We start from the raw sequence: 25,575 nt of genomic DNA on the forward strand, positions 1-25,575 counted from the left end.
AGCACCAGTTGGGGGGGGCGCCAGGACAGACCCCGGTGGCCGCAGAAGGAGGGGGGGTCGGACACCAGTGGCTGCGGGGAGGGATACTAGCGGGTGTAGACACGCAGTGAGGAAATCCTTATGGATACCTCAGCAGTAAGGGGGAAAAGTGTCACTTTTCCGAAAAGTTGACACCGCAAAAAGAGCTGCTTTTCGGAAGTGATACTTTGTTAGTGAGGTATGATGAATGTCTACAAATGATATTTAAAAAAAATAGACTATTCATGTACGTATGTTATATTTTTTTAAAGCAATTAGATAAGGAACCACATGCACCGGACAGTGGGCCTGATTCAGACCCACTCGCGAGCGGCTGTCCGCTCGCAAGTGGGTCGATGTTATGCACTGAGCATGCGCACGACGGAGGGAGCTCCGTCGTGCGCATGCGCCAGACGCGACGAGCGAAGGAAAGTCCTTCGCTCGTTGTGTCCGATCAAAGGGGGCGTGCTGTCAATGTTGATTGACAGCACGCCCCCTTTGGTGGGCGTGCCGGGGGCGTGCCTCCCTGACGGGGGCGTTCCCACGGGAACGCCTCCCGTCAGAAGCCGGCCCACTGACATCACTAGTGATGTCAGTGGGAGTGATTTTGGCTCTGATAGAGCCAAAATCACTACGGAGCTTGCGGTTGAAAACCTCAACCGCAGGCTCCGGCTCGCAATTTCGATGGTCGCGATGGTCTCGACCATCGCGGCCATCACAAAGCACGCTCGTATAGCCTGTGGGTGGTGACCCACAGCTATACGAGCGTCCAGGAGGACGCTCCATGAAAATGGAGCCCGGCCCTCATTCAGAGCGTGCGCTCTGCTCAGAGCGTACGGCTCTGAATGAGGGCCTGTGCTCATTAAGGTGGCAATCTGATATGCGCAGTGATTGGCACATTACTTCCTTTCCTACATAAGTATCACGGATATTACTGTATACATGTTGGTTGTCATTTAGCATGCACTCTTTTTGAAACATTTAACCTTTACAATTTGTTATTGATGTTACTATGTGCATGATTGTGGACCACCATCATAATTTTGAAAAACAGCAGTCTGCGATATGGGTATTCTGATGTATTAGCAATCGATGACACCGGGGACAACTATTATACTGATGTGTTTAAGTGTAGCAGTCATATTTGATTGATCTATACAGCCTTTTGATATTTTATATCCGATTGTTCAAAATTGTGTGATAAACCCATAGTGCAACATGCGCGTTCTGAGGACCCAAACCCTTGAATTTGTTCCAAAGGATGACACTTGGAACCGGTGATAATAGGATTGAAATGTGGATTATTTTCCTGTATATCTACTATGAGCAAATATTTTATTAAGAATTGCAATCTCCTTTGTTCATTAATGCACATAAAAAAATTACTGCATGTCAATTAATGAGTACATAATGCATATCACTAATGCAACAAATATTTTCACCACTAGACGATTTATGTAAAAAAAAATGAGTTTCTATAAATCTGTGCATGACACACAACAGATTTACTTTATTTATATATATCTCTTCTAAAGCAGAGGTTGACAAACCAGATTGTTTTCTGTTTATTTTTGTCTTTCTTACCCTCATATTTTAAAGGATCACTATATATTAAAAGTTACATTTTAATAAATTATAGTTAACTACTAAAAGTGTGCCCCAAAAAGAAATTATTTTTTCGACTACTGGCCTAGGCCAAATTGTAGTTTATTTTGAGGGGTATATTTACTAAAGGTCGATTTTAATCAATTCGGATCATCATCTAATTAAAATCTATAAAAATTTAACAAAATTGATATTGTGTTTCTGGGGCTAGACCTTTAGTAAATATACCCCTAAGAATGAGCAAGTACCCTGGGGCACTGTCTGTGTGGGGTTTATATATTCTCCCCGTGTTTGTGTGGGGATTCCTGTGGCGTCACAGACTGTGGTAACACCGGTGCGTCACCTCCAGAACCCTTACGCATGGCCTCGTGCCCATAAAGCCACTACCTCTGATTTGTCCCATTGAGCATGGCCATGCGTCACGCCCACGTTGACTCCGAGAGCTGCTGGGGGCTCTGAACACAAGGGGGTGTGAAATGGATGACGCGCATGCACCCCTGCTTGCTGCTCTGTGATACCATCTGAGGGGGTGACACCAATATATCAGAGCTGCTCTGTTTTTTTGGTATCACCCCCTCACATGGTGTCAAACGATGAGGCCTCTATGCCACTGTTTTTTTAGTTTCCTACAACAGTTCAAATATATTGGTAGATTAATTAGACTTTGGTGAAGTTGATACCAGTGATATTGCATCGTAGAGAAATTAGAATGCAAGCTCCACCGCTGCAGGGACTGGTATGAATGCTTAAACATTCTATGGAGAGTACTATTTAATATCTTTAAATAAAGTATAATAATTAATAATAGCATGGTTAGCTTTAAGAGAAGCAGAGAGGAGCCTGTATATGGTGAGCTAATAGATAAGCTAAGATACTATAGCTAATAGATAATAGCTAAGATACTAATACTGCAACTCTGAGAAAACAGATCAAAAGAAAGATAAATGAGCAGGGGATTCAGTTTACACCTGTAATAATGATTAACGAAGTAAAAAAAAAAACATATAGGGAAGTAAAATTAGGTGTTATAATACAACTTCAATTTAGATTGATACTTTGACCAGTAAGAAGGAATTTATGACAAGAAAATGTGTTACCTTGTTAATGAATGGCATTAAATTTCTAAAGAGTGAACAAAATATAGCACCACAGTATATTGCAGAACACTACAACTGAAACATTTGTAGTACTAGCAAAAAGCTGTGCAATATAAAAATATATTTATCCCTTGAATGTGTGATAGGCAGTACTGAAGCAATAAAGGTTGCTGATAGTGTCTTTTCTTCCTGCATCAGGTTTCGGTGGATGGAGAAGGAGGGAGTCAAATTCTATTACCTTCTGAGCCCCTAATAGAAATCACAAATGAGAATTATGTCACAGACTCTACAGAGTTTCAAGTATTAGTTTCATCAGAATACCAGGATATTAACTCAAGTGATGCTCAGTCAACTAAAGATATTGAAATAGAGGTGCTAAAGGCACCCGAACTAACGGTAGATGAATTAGAAATCCTGACAAATGCAAATGAAGAGAGAACTTATATTCCCGAAGAGCAGCAATCAAACATAACTGACTCACAAACCTCTACTTCATCAGTGTCAATGGATAGAGTAACCAGAAGCCTGATCTTCTCCCTGTCCTCAGCCAAAAGTATTGATGGTTCCAAGGAAGATTTGGTGAATTCTACCACTGAAGAAATCCAAGAAACTGAGAAGATCAATAAGCGTAGGGATGTGTGGCTTCCTCCAACCGATCGAAACAGTCGTCTTAAACTGTTGAGGGAGGAAGAGCGATTTGAAATACGTTCACATCGACCTGAGAATAGCCCAACTAAGCTATTTGCAGATAGTGATGGTGAAGATGATGATAAAGTCAAAATGCGGTCAAGTAAATTTACTCCAGAAAAAGCATGGGAACTCGAGAAAGAGCGGAGAGACATCATAAAAAAACAAGGTCAACGTAAAAGTTTGGACACTGAAGACCTGATTACCATAAAATATGAAATAAATGCCTCAGTATCAGACGTAGATCTGAATGGGGCAGGTACTGATCAAAATGCAGCAGATATAGACACAGAACAGATAAATTTTGAAGCTGCCAGGCAGCAGTTTGTAATGTTGGAAAAGAAGAAGAACAGTCTACCTATTAGTTCCCGTCTTTATTCCAGGTCCTTTCGACAGTTTTCTTACTCTCTTAATGAAAATGATGGGTGTTCAGATTTTACAAAGCCAAATGAAAAGGAACAGGATGTAAAACCACAAAAGGACAAGTCTTCTGTAACCCAAGGAAAGACTGGAATAGATGGGAGACCCAGTCTGCTCTGTAATCAGTTCTTTAGGGAGTTGTCTGTAGACAGTGTGGAAACTGGAGAAGAGAGGAAACCAAGTGAAATTTACAGAGGGATGCCTATACAGGAGACACCTGAAGAAGAAGAGAGCATTCCAAACCCTAGTGATGAGACACCTATTGAGAGGGAAATCCGTCTAGCAATGCAAAGGGAGGAAAGTTTAAGGAAAGAAAGGGGAATTGAGAGTTTAGGGGAAACCAAAGAGATGGTAGAAATTCAAAAAAATCCAGTGCTATCTATTTCCTCAGAGACACAACTATCCAAAAAGGGCAAAGATAGGGCTCGGACCTCATTCTTCCTACAAAGAGAGATTGAAAAAGAAGTCCAGCGAGAAACTGATCTAAAAAGTGAAGGCAAAGTGGCTGGATTGTATGATAAAGGAAATGCTCAAGAACTAGATGAGCGTAGGAAGTTGTTTGAGCAGCCAGATGAAATACCTGTACAACCACATATAGGAACCACCAGAATAAAATCAACAGTAATCACAGGTAATACAAAAGAAAATTTAGACCAGGCAGATTTGGGGCAAAACAGTGAACTAAAAAACGTGATAATTGTGGATGCTCCTCAACCCTACAGTGTAAGAACGAAATGGAAGCCAAAGTCGCTCAACACCTACAGAACCAGAAGGCTCAGTGCAGACAATATTCTAGATATGATTCCTACAGAAACTTCTTCTGAAAAGGAAACTTCAGAAGAAACATTTGTACTACAAAAAGAAAATTTTCATGTTCAGCCTCCTAGTTTCCAACTAGGTTTACAAGAGTATGAGGAAAAACAGGAAAAATACCATAATATGGAGAGAATAAGTGAAAGCTTAAGCCAAAGTAACCCGTACAGCATAAGGCTGAGGCCTTCACTGTACAATGTAGTTGAGCAAGAAATTCAGAAATCATTAGAAAGGGACCGAGAGCTGCAAGAACAGAGGAGAAAAAGTGAAGTCTCCCCTGGAACAATACCTCAAGGCATTAAACCAATCACTCCATACAATGGGTACAATCAGTATGGCAGACCATCTTTGACCTCAGGTAAACAGATTTCACTAAAAGCACAGTCCTGAATCATTTATTGTTATTTGGCTCTTTATTGTCTGTATTGCATGATGGTCATTTTTAGAACTTTTATTACCTTTCTCTTAGAGGCTACAAGTCCATGGTCTCCTGCACCATGGAGGGGAACTCCAGGCAGTATATCGCCAATACAAATGTTCAAACCAAGGAGCTACCCAAATTTTGTGTATACTGAGTCAGATGCAGCTAGGCTAAGAAGACGTGACAATTGGGTAAGTACAGAAACAATGTATTGAATAGCAAAGACTCTTGGATATAAAATGGTAAAAAAACAAGATGATTAGTCCTATACTCATTACCTGTTGCACAGGATGGTTCTATTATGGGTCAATGGCTTATGGGAAATATTCCTGTCCCTGGTTATTGGCTCCTTTGCTTCCTTTGATTGTCAGACAGGAATTTCCATGTGAAATCATCATGGTCTGGACTTTGGATTTTATGAAAAGTTATGCTACAGCTCTAACAGAAAATATAGTATAAAGGAAACACTGTGCAGGGTAACAATACAAAAACTGATGGATGGATGACTGACTGTGTACTCAATTGTTTATATGATGAAACAATGCATATACAAATGACGAACTGAAATTTTGAGTTAAAAATGTTAAATTTCATGTACGGTGTGAAACACCCCTAATTGTGTTTTGAACCAAAATAGCTTTGTTAGGTTAGGGTGGGAATTCAATATGGCCAAGCAGTTGCGTGAAGTAAAGGAGAAGGGAGGTTATTCACAACCAGTAACATCGCTACATATTCCTTACTCCCCGTAGAGATGTTTTAAAACTGTAATATGTGCAGCTGAACATTATGTGGCACATCGCACTGAAATGAATTCCCTTTATGCCTTTTATTTACAAGTTCCGAGACCACATTTTCTTTTAGATCTCGTTTTCTGTATACAATATTGGAGGAATGCACTATTGCAGAAATTGCAGTCAAACCTCATAAAATTATGTCATCAGAGGTTTGGCCGCTCACCGCATATGCACCAATCTCCGGAATGTGATACATTCTGGGCGCTTGGATGTGATGGGCAACGTCATCTTTAGATTCACGACTCCCCCTGAGAGGGATCCAATCAAATCCCTCTCAGCACCTCCCACAGCACGTGTGTCACTCGAAGCCTGCGCAGAAGGACAGCTCTTACTGGGTGATTTCATTCATGCATACCGGAGTTATGTACGCCGTTATGCATGCAATGAGTGGCGGGATGCATCACATGCAAAATGCAATGCTTGATGCATACCACCCTATGTCACATAGAGACATATGTACTAAGCTCTGGAAACTGATAGATTGGAAAGTGATAAACTACCAACCAATCAGCACCTAACTGTCATTTTTCAAATACAGCCTGTAACATGACAGTTAGGAGGTAAGTGGTTGGTAGTTATCACTTTCCAGAGCTTAGTACATCTTCCCCACTACCTGTAATGGAGCAAGGTAACACTACCTGTAATGGAGCAAGGTAACACTACCTGTAATGGAGCAAGGTAACAGCTCTCACTAATTATAAATGTGGATAGTTAAAGTATATCAATACAGTGCATACACATTTTTTCTAAAATTGCAGGATTTTGGAATGTACAGCCTGAAATCAAGCTATCAGGTTAGATCTTTTGCCAACTATAGTGTGAACTTGGAACCAACATAATTAGGTTTTTAATTTAAAATGTTTCGCCCATTTTATATATATTTTCCCACTTGTGTTTTGTTGCTTGTAGGGTTAAATACAAAGTGAAAATATGTATATATCAAGCTACACATCACGAAAAACTGCAAGTTCAGTAAGTGTGTGTAGACTTTTTATATAAACGGTATTGTTTTATAGAAAAATAATTTGAAAATAAGTCAACCTCATCCATAAGAAATATTTTTTCCTTTAAACAACTTGTGTGGTTATAGGGCAAAGGTGCTCCAGGGCTTGGATTATCAGGTGTGGTATGCTAGGTAGATAGCAATTACCATGTCGATCAGGGGCGTATTTATAATGGGTGCAGGGCGTGCAGAGCACACGGGCCTCACTCCGAACACCCTGCACCCGTATTTTCTAATACTTACCTCTCCGAGGTCCCGCGTCGGGTGTCTCAGCCATGCACAAAATGCTGGAAAATGGGCGCTGAGGGGAGAGAACGATGCCTCGGAAGGGGAACGCACACAGGCCCCCTTCTATCTTAATACGCCCCTGATCACGTACCTGGTCCTGAGGACTGCAGTCGCTCCAGTGCAGCTTGTAGATCCCAGTGGTTATCTAACCCTCCCTCCTAACCCTATCGCAGTGTTTCCCAAACTCATTCCTCAGGGAGCACTAACAGTGCATGTTTTCCAGGTCTCCTCACAGAATCACAAGTAAAATAATTAGCTCCACCTGTGGATCTTTTAAGCTGTATCAGCCAGTAATGTATACACCTGTGCACCTGCTAGGAAAAATGGAAAGCATGCACTGTGAGTGCTCCCCACGGAATGAGTTTGGGAAACACTGCACTATCGGTATTCTGAGAATGTCGATATTTCATATGGCACATATCAGATGTTGACATTGTGAACATGTCGACATCCTGAGGACGTTGGCATGGTGTCTGTCAGCATGTTGAACCATGTCAACATTCTAGTGTCGACATTGTGTTGTCGACATTATGAATCTCGACATGGTAACGGTTAATAATGTGACTGGATGCAGGTTTATCTTACACATAGAAGCACCAGTATATTAATTAATGATTGACACTAATAGATCCTCATGTGTTTTGTGCCATTTTCACCTGTGAATTTGTGAGAGGATTTGGTATATAACATACTTTATTGTGCAGATCAACAGTCCTGTTTCCCTGCAATAAATTACCTATTTACTAACCAATGTACATACTCATCAACTAGAGACGGATTGCAGTCAGCGCAACACCACCATCAGGCTCGGTTTGACAATGAAAGTCTAAATGTGTCAGGAACCAATCAAAACCTTACGTGGAAGGATTCCTATAAGAGTCTCCAATAGAAACCAGTATAACAGCCTCTAACATCTAAATCACAAAAGATCTAATAATGGACCTGATTTAGCAAGGAACGCACGCTAGCAGACGCACCCATCCGGGCACTGTGAGAATATGCTAATCAATGCATACGCTCGGAGACCGCAGCACAATATGCAGACGCCCAGCCTCATATTAAGCTGCCCATCTCCCTTTACTCACAGCCTGATCAGTACGCAAGATAGCGTAAACATTGATAACATCAAGAACAATCGGACCCGTAGGCACAATAGTGGTTGACCTGACCTGCCGCAGGATTTTGGCCGCTTCCTGTGTACAGCTTACAGTATGGCTGTGTATGCCGCCGCACTGCCTTAATTATGGAAACCCCTATAACGGCATCCCAACGCACAGGCACGTCTGCGTTCGCCTGTCCACACCCCATCACCACCCACAAACAACACTTCCTGTCAATCAATATCAAAGGGGTCTGTGTACACACTGCGTGTAGTCTGCGTACTCTAACCCGATCGCACTGGCTAGTTTGCGCACGCGCAGTGCAATACATACGCATGTGCAGTGCGAAAACATCGGCCAGGTGCGTGCGCTCTCTTCTTTGCATTCCTTGCTGAATCAGGCCCAATATTAGCAGGGTGAATCCTACTATCAGTGTAAAAGACAGTAAAATGCCTGCAGCAACTATCTAAACATACCTCCTTCCCTGCCCTGACCCCCTTCCCAATGTTATGCATTGTGTGTCTGTATGTCACACTTCATCCGTACATTTATGAAGATTACTCAGAATAATAGTTCCCATGTACCCACCAAGTGGTGCCACCTTTTCAAATCATTTTTCTGGAGTGAGGGGGTTAAATGTGCAAAACAAGGCTGTATTTTGTTACATTAACCCCTACACTATTTCTAACTGATAATTATATAGACTCTCTATGAAAAAAAAGAAAATATGGTTACAGTAATTTGTACTGCAAAAATCGTGCACCTAATTGGATACTCCCCTACCCTTTTCAGCAGATCTTTGATAGGTAGTGGGATGGACATATGCAGTTTCTACACTACCCACTAGGCACCCACAAGGATACAATGGAGATAAAAAGTCTACACTCCCTTTCTGAAATTCAAGGTTTTTGAGATTTAATGCCTGGAACAAGATAGATCACATCAGGCAATGTTTACAAAAACAAATAGAACACTTTGAGGAAAATACATTACATACATGCAAAATGTAAACTTTGCTGAGCCAATCTAATGTTATACATTATGCTCTTCTGTAAAATGTAACTGAACACTATATGCTTTTCTCTTCAATTAGTAGAGGAAATGTCCCAGTGTTACATATTACCTCATGGCCTCCTGGACCCAAGAATGTCTGAGTTGATGGGTGGAGAACACAAGAAGGCATTAACCAACTACCAGCTGCACTTTATATGTATAGAGAATGAACGTAACCAATGACTGAAACTGTTTACAAGGAGGGAGCAAATGAGGGGGTATAAAATTCCACAAGTAGTTACCTGCATGTGCTCAAGTACTCCATTCAGTCAAAGCATAGCCAATTTCCTACAATAATATAAGTGTTCAAGTCGGACTGAACCCAGTGGAGTAGATGACCACATATAGGCATCTGCTTTTATGCTGGTGGACAAATCGCAGAACTGACCAATCCCCTACTCCTAAGCCTAAATAATTAACTGTTGGATTGGGGGGAAGCATGTAATGCACCCAATTAATCATCAAATCATTTGTCAGTTACTAAATTTCTAATGACATACAGCATTCAATTTAATAAAAAATTTAATAGATGCATGCTAAAATCATGATTTCAATAATTTCCCAAAAAAGTACGTAACATTTATGTTATATCACAGACACCTGAACAAGCTGTATCCATTTCATAGCAAAAACAATAATAAATTAACTAAAAAAAAAGTGAATATATTCTGTTTATTTAAATGTGAGTTATATTTTAAGGAGTTTATTTTAAATAATGTATTTTTTATTATTGCAATAAGGGTACAAATTAAAAAAAAGTAATGCAAAAGGATATTTGAGACAAGTACATAATATATACCAAATACATCTGTTTACTTGTGAACTAGTCTTCCAGCACAATACATTTTGTATATAAATGTATATAGTATATAATAGATGCTGGGAATGTTCAGAAAGAACTGATTTCATAATCCACTTTCTTCCTTTAAAATCAAATGTTGATAAACATTTAGATAATATAACATACATGTGAAAACAGATGTTTTCACACCTTTTTCACATTATTTTAGTATCACCTTAATGTATCAATGGGCAATTGAAGGAGATATCGCAAATTTGTCCTCCAAGCCTATTTTATTTAGAAAGTAGATTATATTTCCCTTAGTTGTAATGGGAAATGTGATGTGCTGAAATTCACTAAAATCTAATTGTGAAAAAATAATGAGGGAATCCTTGCGATAATAACGTCACCTGGAGATGGCATTATTAGGACTTTCCCCAGTTCCACCTGCTCCAGCTCTGCTCTGATAGGCAGGGAAGAGCCAGGAGCCAGCGCCTGTGATCAGCCATGTGTGTCTAAACAGACCACAGGCTGATCACAGTAGAAAAAAAATAGTTAAAGAAAAAAAAAACACTTACCTGCACCCAGGGACCGGTGATCCTGTGAGCTGATCGCTGGGCTCCTGCTTTATGACCCAGTCATCTGATGTGTGCTGTAAACCAGCATCTCAGTTTGCTGCACACATCAGATGACCTAGGGGTCACAGAGCAGGAGCCTGGTAATTAGATGACTGGATCACAGAGGAGCTCACACAGATCACCGACTACTGAGGTAAGAGCAAGCAGAGGGGGGTGGGGTATAGTGGTAGCCAGCGGCAGCTCATGGGCAGTCACACTCTCAGGGTATTTTTTGCAAAATATACCCTGAGCACGGTGTGGAGCGGATTCGCAGGGACAGAGCTTTCTCGCAAGCTCTGTCCCTGCATGCGAATTTTAGCACATAAAAGTGATATTTACTAAATTAGCAATGTGAATATAGGCGACAAATATCACACGACAACCGCATTTTAAATGCGGATTGTGGTAAAAATGTCCCAAGGTTAGAAGAGGGGTAAAACAAAGTTACTGTGGGAAACACCCACGAAGGGAATGTATATAGCAAGATACTCAGATAAACTGGTGTGATAAGCGGAGGCTGTTCACCTAAAAGATCAAGTAGATTTAGATGCGGTTTACAACAATAGGTGCACACATAAAATAGATGTTAAAAAAAAGAGATGCAATTTGGTGTGTATGCTGTGCCGGACACATCTCAAGCAGTTTTCATCTCTGCACCAGTAATATATGTGCCAGATATATGAAAGGAGAAAACAGGGTCAGGGGTTAGAGTGAGGGTTAGGCACTTGGAGGGGGGATAGTGTTAGGCTTCCGGAGACGTCGGTTAGCGTTAGGCACTAGGAGGATGATTAAGGTTTGGCTAGGGTAAGGTTTAGGCACCAGTGGGAGGGTTAGGCACTAGGAAGAGGGTTAGGGTGAGGACTTAGCTTAAATTACAAAAAAAAACTGTCAACCATTTTTAAGGCGACCATTTGAACCTGTTGACTTTTTGCACCGTCGACTTTTTGTACCTGTCGACTTTTTGTTCCTGTCAACCTAATGCATGGCGACCTTTATATTGTTGATCTTCTATACCACACCCTTACCCCAGGAGACGTGGCTTGACAGTGTTAGCAGTAATTGTTAAAATCACCTAATTTGTACTCAGTATCATACTGTAATGAGGCATCAGATACATAAGATAGAATAGTGTGTGGACAATGTTATCAATAAATGCACAAGTTGCATTTACTATGTAAAATATTATTAAATACACACACAAATTAAATTCAGTTGAATACAAACATCTCTTGCGCATCCCTTTAGAAATCAAATGGGAATATTATTACCTGTCCAATAGATGGCTGCAATTTCTTATAATTTAGCAGCCACACTAATGATTTATATACACTGGGAGGGATCAAGACATAATTAGCCAATTAGAAGCAGCTGCCGATCATCATCATCATCATGAGTGCTTAATTTGCACCAAGTGTTGAGAACCTGCAAGAGACACTACTCCTGACTGCTGCGTATGAGTGTTTCCAGGTCTATCTCAGTTGCATTTAGTGTCCTTGGTGTACTTGGGCTATGCTTGCATGCATTTGCCTAGCCTGCTCCACCTCTCCAAGTGGAAGGAATTGTAAATGTAAGAAGCACAGTACAGAAATGTGCATTCTATGCAAAAAAACAATACAACTCTATTAGACCCCTAATGAGTTATAGTGTTTTTATATACCTGTGTGGATGTGACTATCCGTACAGCTTTATGCATTCGGTCGCACCGCCCACAGCTGTCTGGCCCTCGGTAATTTTGGGGGGCATGGCCTAATGTTAGATGGTGTAGCCATGTCTCCTTTAAAAAATAAATAAGTAGTATTTGCTGACCCTCACAGCTAGAGGAGACAGCTGCTACTGGTCAGCAGCAGTAACCTCCCTGGTCCCACTGCAGCCCAGCACACAGCAGCATGCGCTGGGCTGAGGAGACGCAGGCTGCTGTTGCTGACAGGTAAGGGAGGGGAGGCAGCGGACATGGGCCCCCTGCAAGGCCCCTCCATCAAACCCGGGCCCAGGTAATTAGCACTTGTTGGCACTTACACCAGCCCCATGCTGTGTGCAAAAAATTCACTAGAAATAGGCATTTGTAGATAGCCACCCAGTTGCCGTACAGAAATACCTCCAGGGCTCTCCCCGAATAGTGAAAAGATGCCGTGTGCATGCAAAATTAATTTCCCCCAACTTCCCCCCACTGCAGGACACTGCGGGCTGCTGGTGGGACGTCAGAAGTGGGACAGTTGGGAGGTATGCTTTATGTCATAGTAGTTTTAGGTCTGTTACATGGTATCAGTCACTCTTTTCTCTCCCTTATACAGTCAGGTGCATAAATATTGGGACATTGACAGAATTTTCATATTTTGGCCTCTATTCACCACCACAATGGCTTTGAAATGAAGCAAACAAGATGTGCTTTAACTGCAGACTTTCAGATTTAATTTCAGGGTAATTACATCCAAATCAGGTGAACGGTGTAGGAATTACAACGGTTTCTATATGTGCCTCCCACTTTTTAAGGGGCCAAAAGTAATGGGACAAACTAAACAATCCTAAATCTAACTTTCACTTTTTAATACTTTGTTGCAAATCCTTTGCAGGCAATTACAGCCTGAAGTCTGGAAAGCATAGACATCACCAGACGCTGGATTTCATCCCTGGTGATGCTCTGCCAGGCCTCTACTGCAAATGTCTTCAGTTCCTGTTTGTTCTTGGGGCATTTTCCCTTCAGTTTTGTCTTCATCAAGTGAAATGCATGCTCAATCGGATTAAGGTCAGGGGATTGACTTGGCCATTGCATAACATTCCACTTTTTAGCCTTAAAAAACTCTTTGGTTGCTTTTGCAGTATGCTTCGGGTCATTGTCCATCTGCACTGTGAAGCGCCGTCCAATGAGTTCTGAAGCATTTGACTGAATACGAGCATATATTGCCCGAAACACTTCAGAATTCATTCTGCTGCTTTTGTCAGCAGTCACATCATCAATAAATACAAGGGAACCAGTTCCATTGGCAGCCATACATGCCCACGCCATGACACTACCACCACCATGCTTCACTGATGAGGTGGTATGTTTTGGATCATGAGCAGTTCCTTTCCTTCTCCATACTCTTCTCTTCCCATCACTCTGGTACAAGTTGATCTTTGTCTCATCTGTCCATAGGATGTTGTTCCAGAACTGTAATGGCTTTTTTAGATGTTGTTTGGCAGACTCTAATCTGGTCTTCCTGTTTTTGTGGCTCACCAATGGTTTACATTTTGTGGTGAACCCTCTATATTCACTCTTGTGAAGTCTTCTCTTGATTGTTGACTTCGACACATATACACCTACCTCCTGGAGAGTGTTCTTGATTTGGCCAACTGTTGTGAAGGGGTTTTTCTTCACCAGGGAAATAATTCTTTTGTCATCCACCACAGTTGTTTTCTGTGGTCTTCCGGGTCTTTTGGTGTTGCTGAGCTCTGCGGTGCGTTCTTTCTTTTTAAGAATGTTCCAAACAGTTGATTTGGCCACACCTAATGTTTTTGCTATCTCTCTGATGGGTTTGTTTTGCTTTTTCAGCCTAATGATGGCTTGCTTCACTGATACTGACAGCTCTTTGGATCTCATATTGAGAGTCGACAGCAACTGATTCCAAATGCAAATGTCACACCTAGAATCAACTCCAGACCTTTTACCTGCTTAATTGATAATGAAATAACGAGGGAATAGCCCACACCTGTCCATGAAATAGCTTTTGAGTTGATAGTCCCATTACTTTTGGCCCCTTAAAAAGTGGGAGGCACATATAGAAACCATTGTAATTCCTACACCGTTCACCTGATTTGGATGTAATTACCCTCAAATTAAATCAGAAAGTCTGCAGTTAAAGGACATATTGTTTGTTTCATTTCAAAGCCATTGTGGTGGTGAATAGAGGCCAAAATATGAAAATTCTGTCAATGTCCCAATATTATGCACCTGACTGTATTTGTGATGTCCCAACTACTACTAACTAGAGGTTCAGAGTAAAGGGGCACATTCACTAGACGATCTACTCCCTGTCCAATCTCTAAACGATTTTCCCTTGATTTTTTCCCTTGAAATTTTATCTTTCAGTCTGAACTATTTGCAAATGATCTTTAATAGATCAAGTGAAATTGACCTGCATGTTCGGTCGACTGACGAGACGATCAAACGACCAGCGGGAGTGCGCATCGTTGATCGTTAACGACAAAACACTGCACGATTTATAAACGATTTTTAAATGATTGAATGATAACGACGTCATTATCATTCTATCGCCTGCTAAAATCGTGTAGTGGATGCCCCCCTTAACAATGAGTCAGAAGGGACTACAGCCCCTTAAAACAGGCTCACACCACGACAGCAAGATGGTAAGAGTCCTTCCAGCTGGCCATAAATTATATGTATTACAATTGTATATAGATTTTTCTTACAAAATGATGCAATTTTTCTACTGTTATATATTTAGGAAGACAATAGGGCTAATAGTATAGGGGGTGCACATGCTCACATGGCACTGGCCACACACACACAGCTAGGTCACAGCTTCTCTGTTTCTTACAATAGGCCCTTTATCATTTTCAGCCCCAGGCCCATGTGGCCCTTAATCCAGTCCTGGCTAACTACTAACTATATATGTGCAAGGACCATCCAGCTGAGCGATTATCCTTGGTCCTAGCTTACAAAACACAAAATAGCCATGGTGCATCACAAAGCCCTCTTTGGTAGTGCTGGTATTAAAGAACAAGATGACGACATTAGTGTAAGAACAAAAATGTGCCCCAGTTGATGGGAGGAGTTCAGCAGCATAAAGGTGCCTCTTGGAAAGAGTAGTATGCGTGCCTTGCATTGCAGAGCAGTCCATGACAGGAGTGAAACCCAGAGGATGACAGAGTGGGTGCTTAATCAAGGGTCTAAAGGTAAAACCATGGAGCTGTTGGGACAAGAGGGATGTGCAATGGCCAGCAGCAATACAAAAATGTATTCCCAGAAGAATAATGTTTCAAATATTCATTAAGTCAATTATAAAGTAGTCAAACAAAATAAGAAACAACTTCCAGCTGGAGTAATATCCTGAGTGGTTTGGTTTTGCTGAAAATCAAACACACCCGAACTTTGGGGTTCTCAGTAGAACCGAGACCCAACTTGGGTCTTCTCGCCAAGTTCAGAACTGGGATCTAAAAACCTGATCTCTCGTAGTTTGGATTGCATTTAAGTCCCTCCCTTGTGATTTCAGGTGCTGGGAGGTGGTCAAAATGCACTTGAAATGATTGGAAATTAATGTTATTCATGTTAATAACACTGTAGGGACAAAAACAGGTCCAAGTTACATGATTTTAGCTGTTTTTATAAAAAAAAATTAAAATTCCAAAACCGGACCAAAACACTTGAGGTTGGTTTTGCCAAACCAAAACATTTGAGGGTGGTTTCGCTAAAACCAAAAAACAGGGGTTCATGAACATCTTTAGACAAAACCCATTAGTTCATGTATTGGTAGTGATATGTAAGCCAAGGGGTGAACAGTAACTTAATTGGTCACTTAGTTTAAATCTTCCAGATTTAAGTCTTAAGTATGTCGATTGGTTCAATACTTGCCGTGTGCACATCCTGGCTATGAGAGACCCCGTGCTGACTCAGGATACAAACTCTGCAAATGCCGAGCTTGTGGACAAAGGTATGTCCCGGCTGTTAATAGAGTTTCTAGCTGGAGGAAACAACTCCATCCCTGTTAAGAAAGTGTATCAAGCTAGAGTCTCTCGATTGGGGAAATCTCACTTCTCTAAATTAGGGCATACTGTAGGTACAGGAACTTGCCCTGGCTAATGATGGTGGAGAAGCTGCTGTCTGGACACCATCCTTAGGGACTTGTATAGCAAGCTGTTACCACCTAACTAAGGTTGTGAATGATTTGCTTACTACTAGGACTAAAGGCCATTACTCACTTCTTGACAATGTTGACCACTCTCTTCTCATACACACACTGCTATCCCTAGGTCTTCAGGACACACACTTATTCTGGTTCTCATCCTATGTACAGTGTCAAATCTCTCTCTGTGTTAATTTTTTCTGGATCCACCTCCTCTTTGCTTCCTCTCAGTCAGAGAATCACAAGGCTCAGTCCTAGGTCCTCTGCTTCTCTCTATTTTTATACCATGTCTTTTGGCAAACTTATCAGCTTTTTCAGATTTCAGTTTCATCTGTGTCCGGATGATACCCAAATCTACCTATCCTCTCCAGGTCTTTCACCATCTGTGTCGGGCTGTGTTACTGAGGGGCCTATTCATCATCACTTAATTTATACAAAAGCAGGTGAAAAATAAAATTTTCACCTAATTTTGTATAATTTAAGTGTCAGCATTCATTAATCATGTAACGCAGGAGATATCACAGATATCTCCTGGTTACAATTGTGCCTTGATAATTTCCACAGTCCCTATACTTTAGTATGAGGATGTGGAAATTGTGTAATTCATCAAGTTCCGAGAAAGCAATTTTTTCGGAACTTGTGAGTGATACTGTACTCCACTCTGAGATGGTGTACAGTATCCGATACCATGCACAAGCTGCCATTTACATGGCAGCTTGTGCAGTAGAGGAATCTTTTCAGTTCCCTCCTGCTGTCTCTACTTACCTCCGGCATCTCTGGCTGTCACTGGCTCTCTCCTATGCTCTTCTGCCAGGGGGAGCTTGTGTTACAGGGCAGCCGAGGGGGAAGGTTAGGAGTAGGGGTGCGGGGGTGGGGGAGTCAGACTCCGGCGGCGGGTTACGGGGAGAGAGAAGGGGGTCAGCTACAGACAATATTTCCACCGGCCAATAGTAGTTACCATCCTGATATCTCCTGAAAAGGAATCCTACCCCTCAAGCTCGCTGCCTAGGTGTCATACTTGATTCTAAATTGTCCTTTTCCCCCACATCAATCTGTATCCATACCCTGTTACAAATCTACCTCCTCTTTAGGCAACTTATAATTACCTCCAGTGTACACAGCCCACATATAACTTTACATATGTTCTTTTTATACACTTTCAGGGCTGTAGTGAGCCTAGCCGGGACCCGTAACATTGGGGGTGTGGCTTAACATAAGCGTAGCCACCTCTCCTTAAAAATATATATTTTTAAGTATTTGCTGCGTGGCGCCCTGTGCCCCTCAGCTAGGGGCATATTGGGGGGTGGTGGGAAGTGGTGGTCCAAGTGACCGGCTACCCTTTCCCCGCACAGCCAGATTAGACTTTTGCTGCTGATTAGTGGCAGCAGCCTCCCTGATCCAACCACAGCCAGCACACAGCAGAGTGTGCTTTCTGAGGAGATGCAGGTTGCTGCCGCTTGCAGGTAAGGCTGGGCTGGGATTGCGGACCTGGGCCTTTCCATCAAGCCTGGGCCGGGTAATTAAACCTGCGGCACCCTGATTGGGCTGACCTCAGGCCAACATTTCTGTGCGAGTGGATCAAACAGCCCACAAAACACCTCTGCATTATGGATGGACCAATATGCAATAAGTATCTTGTGTATCAATGCCTTAGAGACTAGACATTTTATACAGCAGGGACCTCTTACCACTTTTCTGTTATTACTAGAGATGTGCGCCGAATCCCGTGTTTTGGTTTTGGATCTGTATCTCCTCTGGTTTTGGATCTGGATCTGGTTTCGGGTCTTTTTCCTTGGTGTTTTGTTTTGGTTTTGGATCTGTATTTTTTCCAAAAAATTATATAAACAGCTAACACCACATAATTTGGGCCTATTTTTGTTCCTATAGTATTATTAATCTTAATAACAATGATTCTCAGGCATTTCTAGGCATTTTTAACCACCTCACAGCTCACAATATTGATTTCACTATTTTTCACCAATATAGGCCAAAGGCTGCAGCGAGCTGGCTGGCTAAAGTAAGCAAAAGAGCAGCGGCACAAATGCACGGCAGTTTAATAAAATATCAGACATCTACAAAACATTGGCACACAGCGGTGGCAGACAGTATGGCAGTTTAATAAACTATAATAATGTCAGTCGGCAATGCCCCAAATTGTGCCAAATGTAAAGAAAAGAGGTGCAAGATGGAATTGTCCCTCCCACCCACTCTTATGTGGGATATTAAAAAGGACATGCACAGTTTAACAAACCAAGCACTTTAGTGACTATGTAACCCTGGTTAGGGTTATGGAGATATATTACATATAAATATAATTCATATATACAATTGAAACAGGTAGATATTTTCATTAATCTATTTACAGCAAAATGCCATTTATGAGGTAAATGTTAAATATACTGTAGGGATATATGTGATGTGATGTAAATATAAGTTAATATGTGGAAATGTATGTACCCTGTGCATGTTAGATATCTATGATGCCAGTGGACTTTAGTGCTTCATGCTGCAGATATACATTTCACAGACATTGGTGATAGTTGCAGAAGGGGGCGGAGTAATGTAGATTGGAGTGATTTGGTTGCTGTCAGGAAAAAAGGATCCGGTGAGGGGGAGGATATATAACAGCTGTTAGCAGCAGCTGAGAGGCAGTCTGCAGGTCCCTCCCTCCAGTGCCTGCCCTCCTGTGACCCGGGCAGCCAGTGAGCAGCGATATGCTGCCGGGGGCACGGGGGCAGAGCCGGAGAGGGAGCCCAGCCGGAGCTGGGGAAGGTGAGACAGGGGTACTCCCCCTGTCTTGCAGGAGAGGCAGCATCGCTGGAGGTGGTCCCGGCGGCGGAGAGGAGCGGAGGGACCCGCACTGATCAGGGCGTGGCCAGTGTGGGTGAGAGTGCCTGGTGAGTCCCCGCTGTGCTGGACAGCACCTCCGTAGTTACAGGGAGGATGTCAGCTACAAGCCTCCTCCTTTGGCTCATGTGAGCTCTGCCGGCAGCCAGTGGGAGAGAGAGAGCCAGGAGGCAGGGCCGTTTCAGTGTAAAGGACGGCAGCAGCAGCACTGACAGGGGGATCAGTGCTGAGGTAGCAGTGGTGACAAGGAGAAAGCAGGAGCAGCGCTTATACAAGCAGTAACGTTGAGGTGACTGTGAGTATATAGTACTTTGCACCTACACAGCTAAATATAGCCCATATATAGAGGCCGCTGTTGAGGACAGAAGAGCAGTAATATCCCATATACTCTGGTCCTCAAGGAGTACATACTTGGTTGTGGTACTGACACTCATATGGAGAGAGAGTTTCAGCGCATGTCAGCTGTGTGGATGATGCTCTAAATAGTGGCAGTGGTGATAAGAAGTATATGCCATTCAAGGAACATTACAGTAATCTTTAGATTACATTCAGGGAAGGACAGAAAAGGAAAAAGAGAGGAATTCATAGTGTCTATATGAGACATTTTATTATATCCAAAGGAGACAGCTTTCAGCATAAGGGAAAGAAGAGAGGGAAGGATACAATTAAATACATAATACTGCAATTTAACTTATACCTGAGGATTACAGTATAGGATATAGATATTGGATATATTCTTACTACAACTATCTGAAAACAGCATATTCTAGCTGTAAGGATGAGGCACTGGTTCCATTTTTTAAGACTCACATGTAAGTTGTTATAATACTTGGTGTCAATATACAATATTTATTCACCCCAGCACCTAGAGAATACAGCCTTGAACTGGAATAAATATATGAACTTCCCTTTACTTTGTTATGTACAACAGGACTTATGCTCTAAGGTTCTGGACCTTTAAGCACTCAGTATTCTCTACGCTAACAGACTCGTAGGCAAAGGCTAAGTGTTGGGCATATTATTCAGAGTTAAGTGATTATATTGTAATTGAATATTCCATTTGCAAATGGAAACAAAGCATATTGTGTTTGTTATGCAACATGTCATGATATGTTATTTTGCTTCATGAATTACATAATACAAAGTGTTAACCTATTCAAGAATGGTGCATAGTACTTACCTTTTAGGAACTGGAACAGTGTCACCAGTGGAAAATTGAGAGACCTGAAAAAAAAGAAATAATAGGTGGTCGAATATTTGTATATATATATATATATATATATATATATATATATATATATATATATATATATATATATATATATATATATATATTAGGGGTGTGCACCGGCCACTTTTCGTGTTTTGTGTTTTGGTTTTGGATCTGGATCTTTCTTCGTGTTTTGGATCTGGATTGGTTTTGCCAAAACCACCCTTCCGTGTTTTGGGTTCTGGGTTTTGTGTTTTGGATCTGTATTTTTTTTTAAAAAAGCATAAAAACAGCTAAAATCACAGAATTTGTAGGTTTTTCTGCTCCTATGCTATTATTAACCTCAATAACCTTAATTTCCACTCATTTCCAGTCTATTCTGAACACCTCACAATAGTGTTTTTATGTCCAAAATGTTGCACCGAGGTAGCTGGATGACTATGCTAAGCGACACGAGTGGGCGGCACAAACACGTGACCCATCTAGGCGTGAAACTGCAGTGGCAGACAGGATGGCAGTTTGAAAAACTAGGCCCCAAACTGTACATAATGCAAAGAAAAAAAAGAGGTGCAAGATGGAATTGTCCTTGGGCCCTTCCACCCACCCTTATGTTGTATAAACAGGACATGCACACTTTAACAAACCAATCATTTCAGCGCCAGGGTCTGCCACACAACTGTGGCTGAAATGATTGGTTCGTTTGGGCCCCCACAAAACAAGCTGGCAATTAATGTGTCCCTGCACAAACTGGCTCTATGGAGGCAAGATGTCATCCTCATCCTCCTCATCCACCGATTCCTCACCCTCTTCAGTGTGTACATCCTCATCATCACAAAGTATTAACTCGTCCCCACTTGAATCCACCACCACAGGTCCCTCTGTACCTTCTGGAGGCTGGTCTCCCTGGAAGAGCTGATAATTCATTTTGATGAACATCATCTAATCCACATTCTGTGGAAGCAACCTCCTACGCCTTTCGCTGACAAGGTTCCCGGCTGCACTAAACACTCTTTCGGAGTACACACTGGAGGGGGGGCAACTCAGGTAAAATAGAGCCAGTTTGTACAGGGGCCTCCAAATTGCCTCTTTTTCCTGCCAGTACAGGTATGGACTGTCTGCCATGCCTACTTGGATGCTGTCACCGATGTAATCCTCCACCATTCTGTCAATGGTGACAGTATCATATGCAGTGATAGTAGACATGTCAGAAATTGTTGCCAGGTCCTTCAGTCCGGACCAGATGTCCAACCTTGGTCCTGCCTGCCCTGCATCACCGCCAGCGGGTTGCTTAGGATACCTAAGTTTTTTCCTGGCAGCCCCAGTTGCAGGAGAAAATGAAGGAGCCGTTGACGTGTCACGTTCCGCTTCAGCTGACAGTGTGTTCACCAGCAGGTCTTTGCACCTCTGCAGGCTTGTGTCGGCCGGAAAGAGAGACACCACATAGGCTTTAAACCTAGGATCGAGCACGGTGGCCAAAACGTAGTGGTCTGATTTCAACAGATTGACCACCCTGGAATCCTGGCAAAGCGAATGAAGGGCTTCATCCACAAGTCCCACATGCCGAGCGAAATCGCTCCGTCTTAGCTCCTCCTTCACTTTCTCCAGCTGCTTCTGCAAAAGCCTGATGAGGGGAATGACCTGACTCAAGCTGGCAGTGTCTGAACTGACCTCACGTGTGGCAAGTTCGAAGGGCTGGAGAACCTTGCACAACACGGAAATCATTCTCCACTGCGCTTGAGTCAGGTGCATACCCCCTCCTTTGCCATAGGTGGATGTATAGGCTTGTATGGCCTTTTGCTGCTCCTCCATCCTCTGAAGCATATAGAGGGTTGAGTTCCACCGCGTCACAACCTCTTGCTTCAGGTGATGGCGGGGCAGGTTCAAGAGTGTTTGCTGGCGCTCCAGTCTTCGGCACGCAGTCGCTGAATGGCGAAAGTGGCCAGAAATTTTTCGGGCCACCCAAAGCGTCTCCTGCACGCCCCTGTCGCTTTTCAGAAATTCTGCACCACCAAGTTTATTGTGTGAGCAAAACATGGGACGTGCTGGAATTTGCCCAGATGTAATGCCCGCACAATATTGGTGGCATTGTCAGATATCACAAATCCCCAGGAGAGTCTAAGTGGGGTAAGCCACTGGGCGATGATTTCCCTCAGTTTCTCTAAGAGGTTGTCGGCGGTGTGCCTCTTACTGAAACCGGTGATACACAGCGTAGCCTGCCTTGTAACGAGCTGGCATTTCTGAGATGCTGCTACTGGTGACGCTGCTGCTGTTGCTGCGTAAGGTGATACATCTACCCAGTGGGCTGTCACAGTCATATAGTCCTTAGTCTGCCCTGTTCCACTTGTCCACATGTCCGTGGTTAAGTGGACATTGTGTACAACGGCATTTTTCAGGACACTGAGGACACTTTTTCTGACGTTTCTGTACAGTCTCGGTATCGCCTGCCTAGTGAAGTGGAATCTAGACGGGATTTGGAACCGGGGACACACTACCTCCATCAATTGTCTAAGTCCCACTGCACTAATGGCGGATACCGGACGCACGTCTAACACCAACATAGCAGTCAAGGCCTCAGTTATACGTTTTGCTTCAGGATGACTGCTGTCGTACTTCATCCTCCTCGCTAAGGACTGTTGGAGGGTCAATTGTTTAGTAAAAGTAGTGGTGTTCCTACTTCCTCTCTGGGATGATGAACGACTCCCAGCAGCAGCAACAGCAGCAGCGGCAGCAGTAGGCGTAGCAATGCAGGATCCTCCAGAGGAATCCCGGATAGGAGAGTCAGTCATGCCAGTGACATGGCCTGCAGGACTACTTCCGATCCTGACTAAGGAGGAAATTGACGAGGAGGGAGTTGACGGTGTGGTTTGCAGGCGCTTGGATACAACAGGACAACGGGATTTAGGTGTCCCTGGACTGCTTACGGTCTTAGCCAAAGTTTCTGAACTTGACAGTAACTTTTTATGAACGCGCTGCAGGTGCCGTATAAGGGAGGATGTTCCTAGGTGGTTGACGTCCCTACCCCTACTTATTTCACCTTTACATATGGTACATATGGCAAGACAGTTGTTGTCCGGATTTGGATAGAAATATTGCCAGACCAAAGAGGTGGAATGTTTGGTCTTCTGCCCAGGCATGACCGTGATGGGCTTTTTCATCCCACGGACAACAACTGTCTCCCCCGGAGCCTGATTTAAACAAACCACATCACCATCAGAATCCTCCTCGCCAACTTCCTCCTCAGCGCCAGCTACACCAGTATCCTCATCCTGTTGTACTTCAACAGTGACATCTTCAATTTGCATATCAGCAAGTGGACTGTGGGTGCTCCTTTCAGCACTTGCAGGGGGCGTGCAAATGGTGGAAAGAGCCACCTCTTCCCGTCCAGTGCTGGGAAGGTCAGGCATCGCAACCACCACCACACTTGGACTCTCCTTGGGGATTTGTGATATCTTCTTAGAAAGCACAGTTCTTCGCTGTGCTTTTGCCAGCTTAACTCTTTTGATTTTTTTAGTGGGAGGAGGGCTTCCATCGTCATGTGAAGCTGAACCACTAGTCATGAACATACTAGGGATCGACCTTAGCCGTTCCTTGCCACTCCGTGTCGTAAATGGCATATTGGCAAGTTTACGTTTCTCTTCAGCTGATTTAAATGTCTTTTTCAAGGTCATTTTCCTGAACTTTGCCATTTGGGATTGTATGTGCCCTCTACTATGACATTGGGCATCGGCCTTGGCAGACGACGTTGATGGCATGTTATCGTCTATGTCATGACTAGTGGCAGCAGCTTCAGCACTAGGAGGAAGTGGTTCTTGATCTTTCTCTATTTTATTTTTATCGGAGAAAGTTTGGTCCTCCATTTATGTTATATCGATTTGATATATACGTGCGGCTAAACACAGAAATTAATTTTTTTTTTGGTTTGGACTGGAGTGTACTTTGTGGGTTACAGCACCCTTTAACGGTCAAGCCAGCGTGTACTTTGTGGGTTACAGCACCCTTTAACGGTCAAGCCAGCCGGCCCTTTACTTATGACACAGGCGCACGCTTGGCACTACTTTGTTGATGCACGTGCGGCTACTGCGCACACAATTCACAAACACAGAAAATATTTTTTTTTTGGTTTGGACTGGAGTGTACTTTCGGGGGTTACAGCACCCTTTAACGATCAAGCCAGCCGGCCCTTTACTTATGACACAGGCGCACGCTTGGCACTACTTTGTTGATGCACGTGCGGCTACTGCGCACACAATTCACAAACACAGAAAATAATTTTTTTTTGGTTTGGACTGGAGTGTACTTTCGGGGGTTACAGCACCCTTAACGGTCAAGCCAGCCGGCCCTTTACTTATGACACAGGCGCACGCTTGGCACTACTTTGTTGATGCACGTGCGGCTACTGCGCACACAATTCACAAACACAGAAAATAATTTTTTTTTTGGTTTGGACTGGAGTGTACTTTGGGGGTTACAGCACCCTTTAACGGTCAAGCCAGCCGGCCCTTTACTTATGACACAGGCGCACGCTTGGCACTACTTTGTTGATGCACGTGCGGCTACTGCGCACACAATTCACAAACACAGAAAATAATTTTTTTTTTGGTTTGGACTGGAGTGTACTTTCGGGGGTTACAGCACCCTTAACGGTCAAGCCAGCCGGCCCTTTACTTATGACACAGGTGCACGCTTGGCACTACTTTGTTGATGCACGTGCGGCTACTGCGCACACAATTCACAAACACAGAAAATAATTTTTTTTTGGTTTGGACTGGAGTGTACTTTCGGGGGTTACAGCACCCTTTAATGGTCAAGCCAGCCGGCCCTTTACTTATGACACAGGCGCACGCTTGGCACTACTTTGTTGATGCACGTGCGGCTACTGCGCACACAATTCACAAACACAGAAAATAATTTTTTTTTTGGTTTGGACTGGAGTGTACTTTGGGGGTTACAGCACCCTTTAACGGTCAAGCCAGCCGGCCCT

At 42.9% G+C, this 25,575-nt stretch overlaps 1 protein-coding gene across 2 annotated transcripts in view; it reads left to right on the plus strand.

Annotated features, from left to right (window-relative positions):
* Positions 1-25,575, plus strand: part of MISP (mitotic spindle positioning) — an 89,867-nt gene that overhangs the window by 34,990 nt on the left and 29,302 nt on the right. The window contains exons 3-5 of one of the 2 annotated variants that reach the window (XM_088460300.1): positions 2,919-4,998; positions 5,110-5,252; positions 9,340-9,919. In XM_088460300.1, coding sequence (XP_088316426.1) covers positions 2,919-4,998; positions 5,110-5,252; positions 9,340-9,342 — 2,226 coding nt within the window. In that variant the 3' untranslated portion in view covers positions 9,343-9,919. Of the gene's footprint in view, positions 1-2,918; positions 4,999-5,109; positions 5,253-9,339; positions 9,920-25,575 lie in introns of those variants that run through there. The other variant, XM_088460298.1, reaches the window with a different exon arrangement.

Source organism: Taudactylus pleione, unplaced genomic scaffold (genome assembly GCF_031769625.1).
Source record: "Taudactylus pleione unplaced genomic scaffold, aTauple2 ptg000044l, whole genome shotgun sequence".
NCBI classification, from domain to species: domain Eukaryota; kingdom Metazoa; phylum Chordata; class Amphibia; order Anura; family Myobatrachidae; genus Taudactylus; species Taudactylus pleione.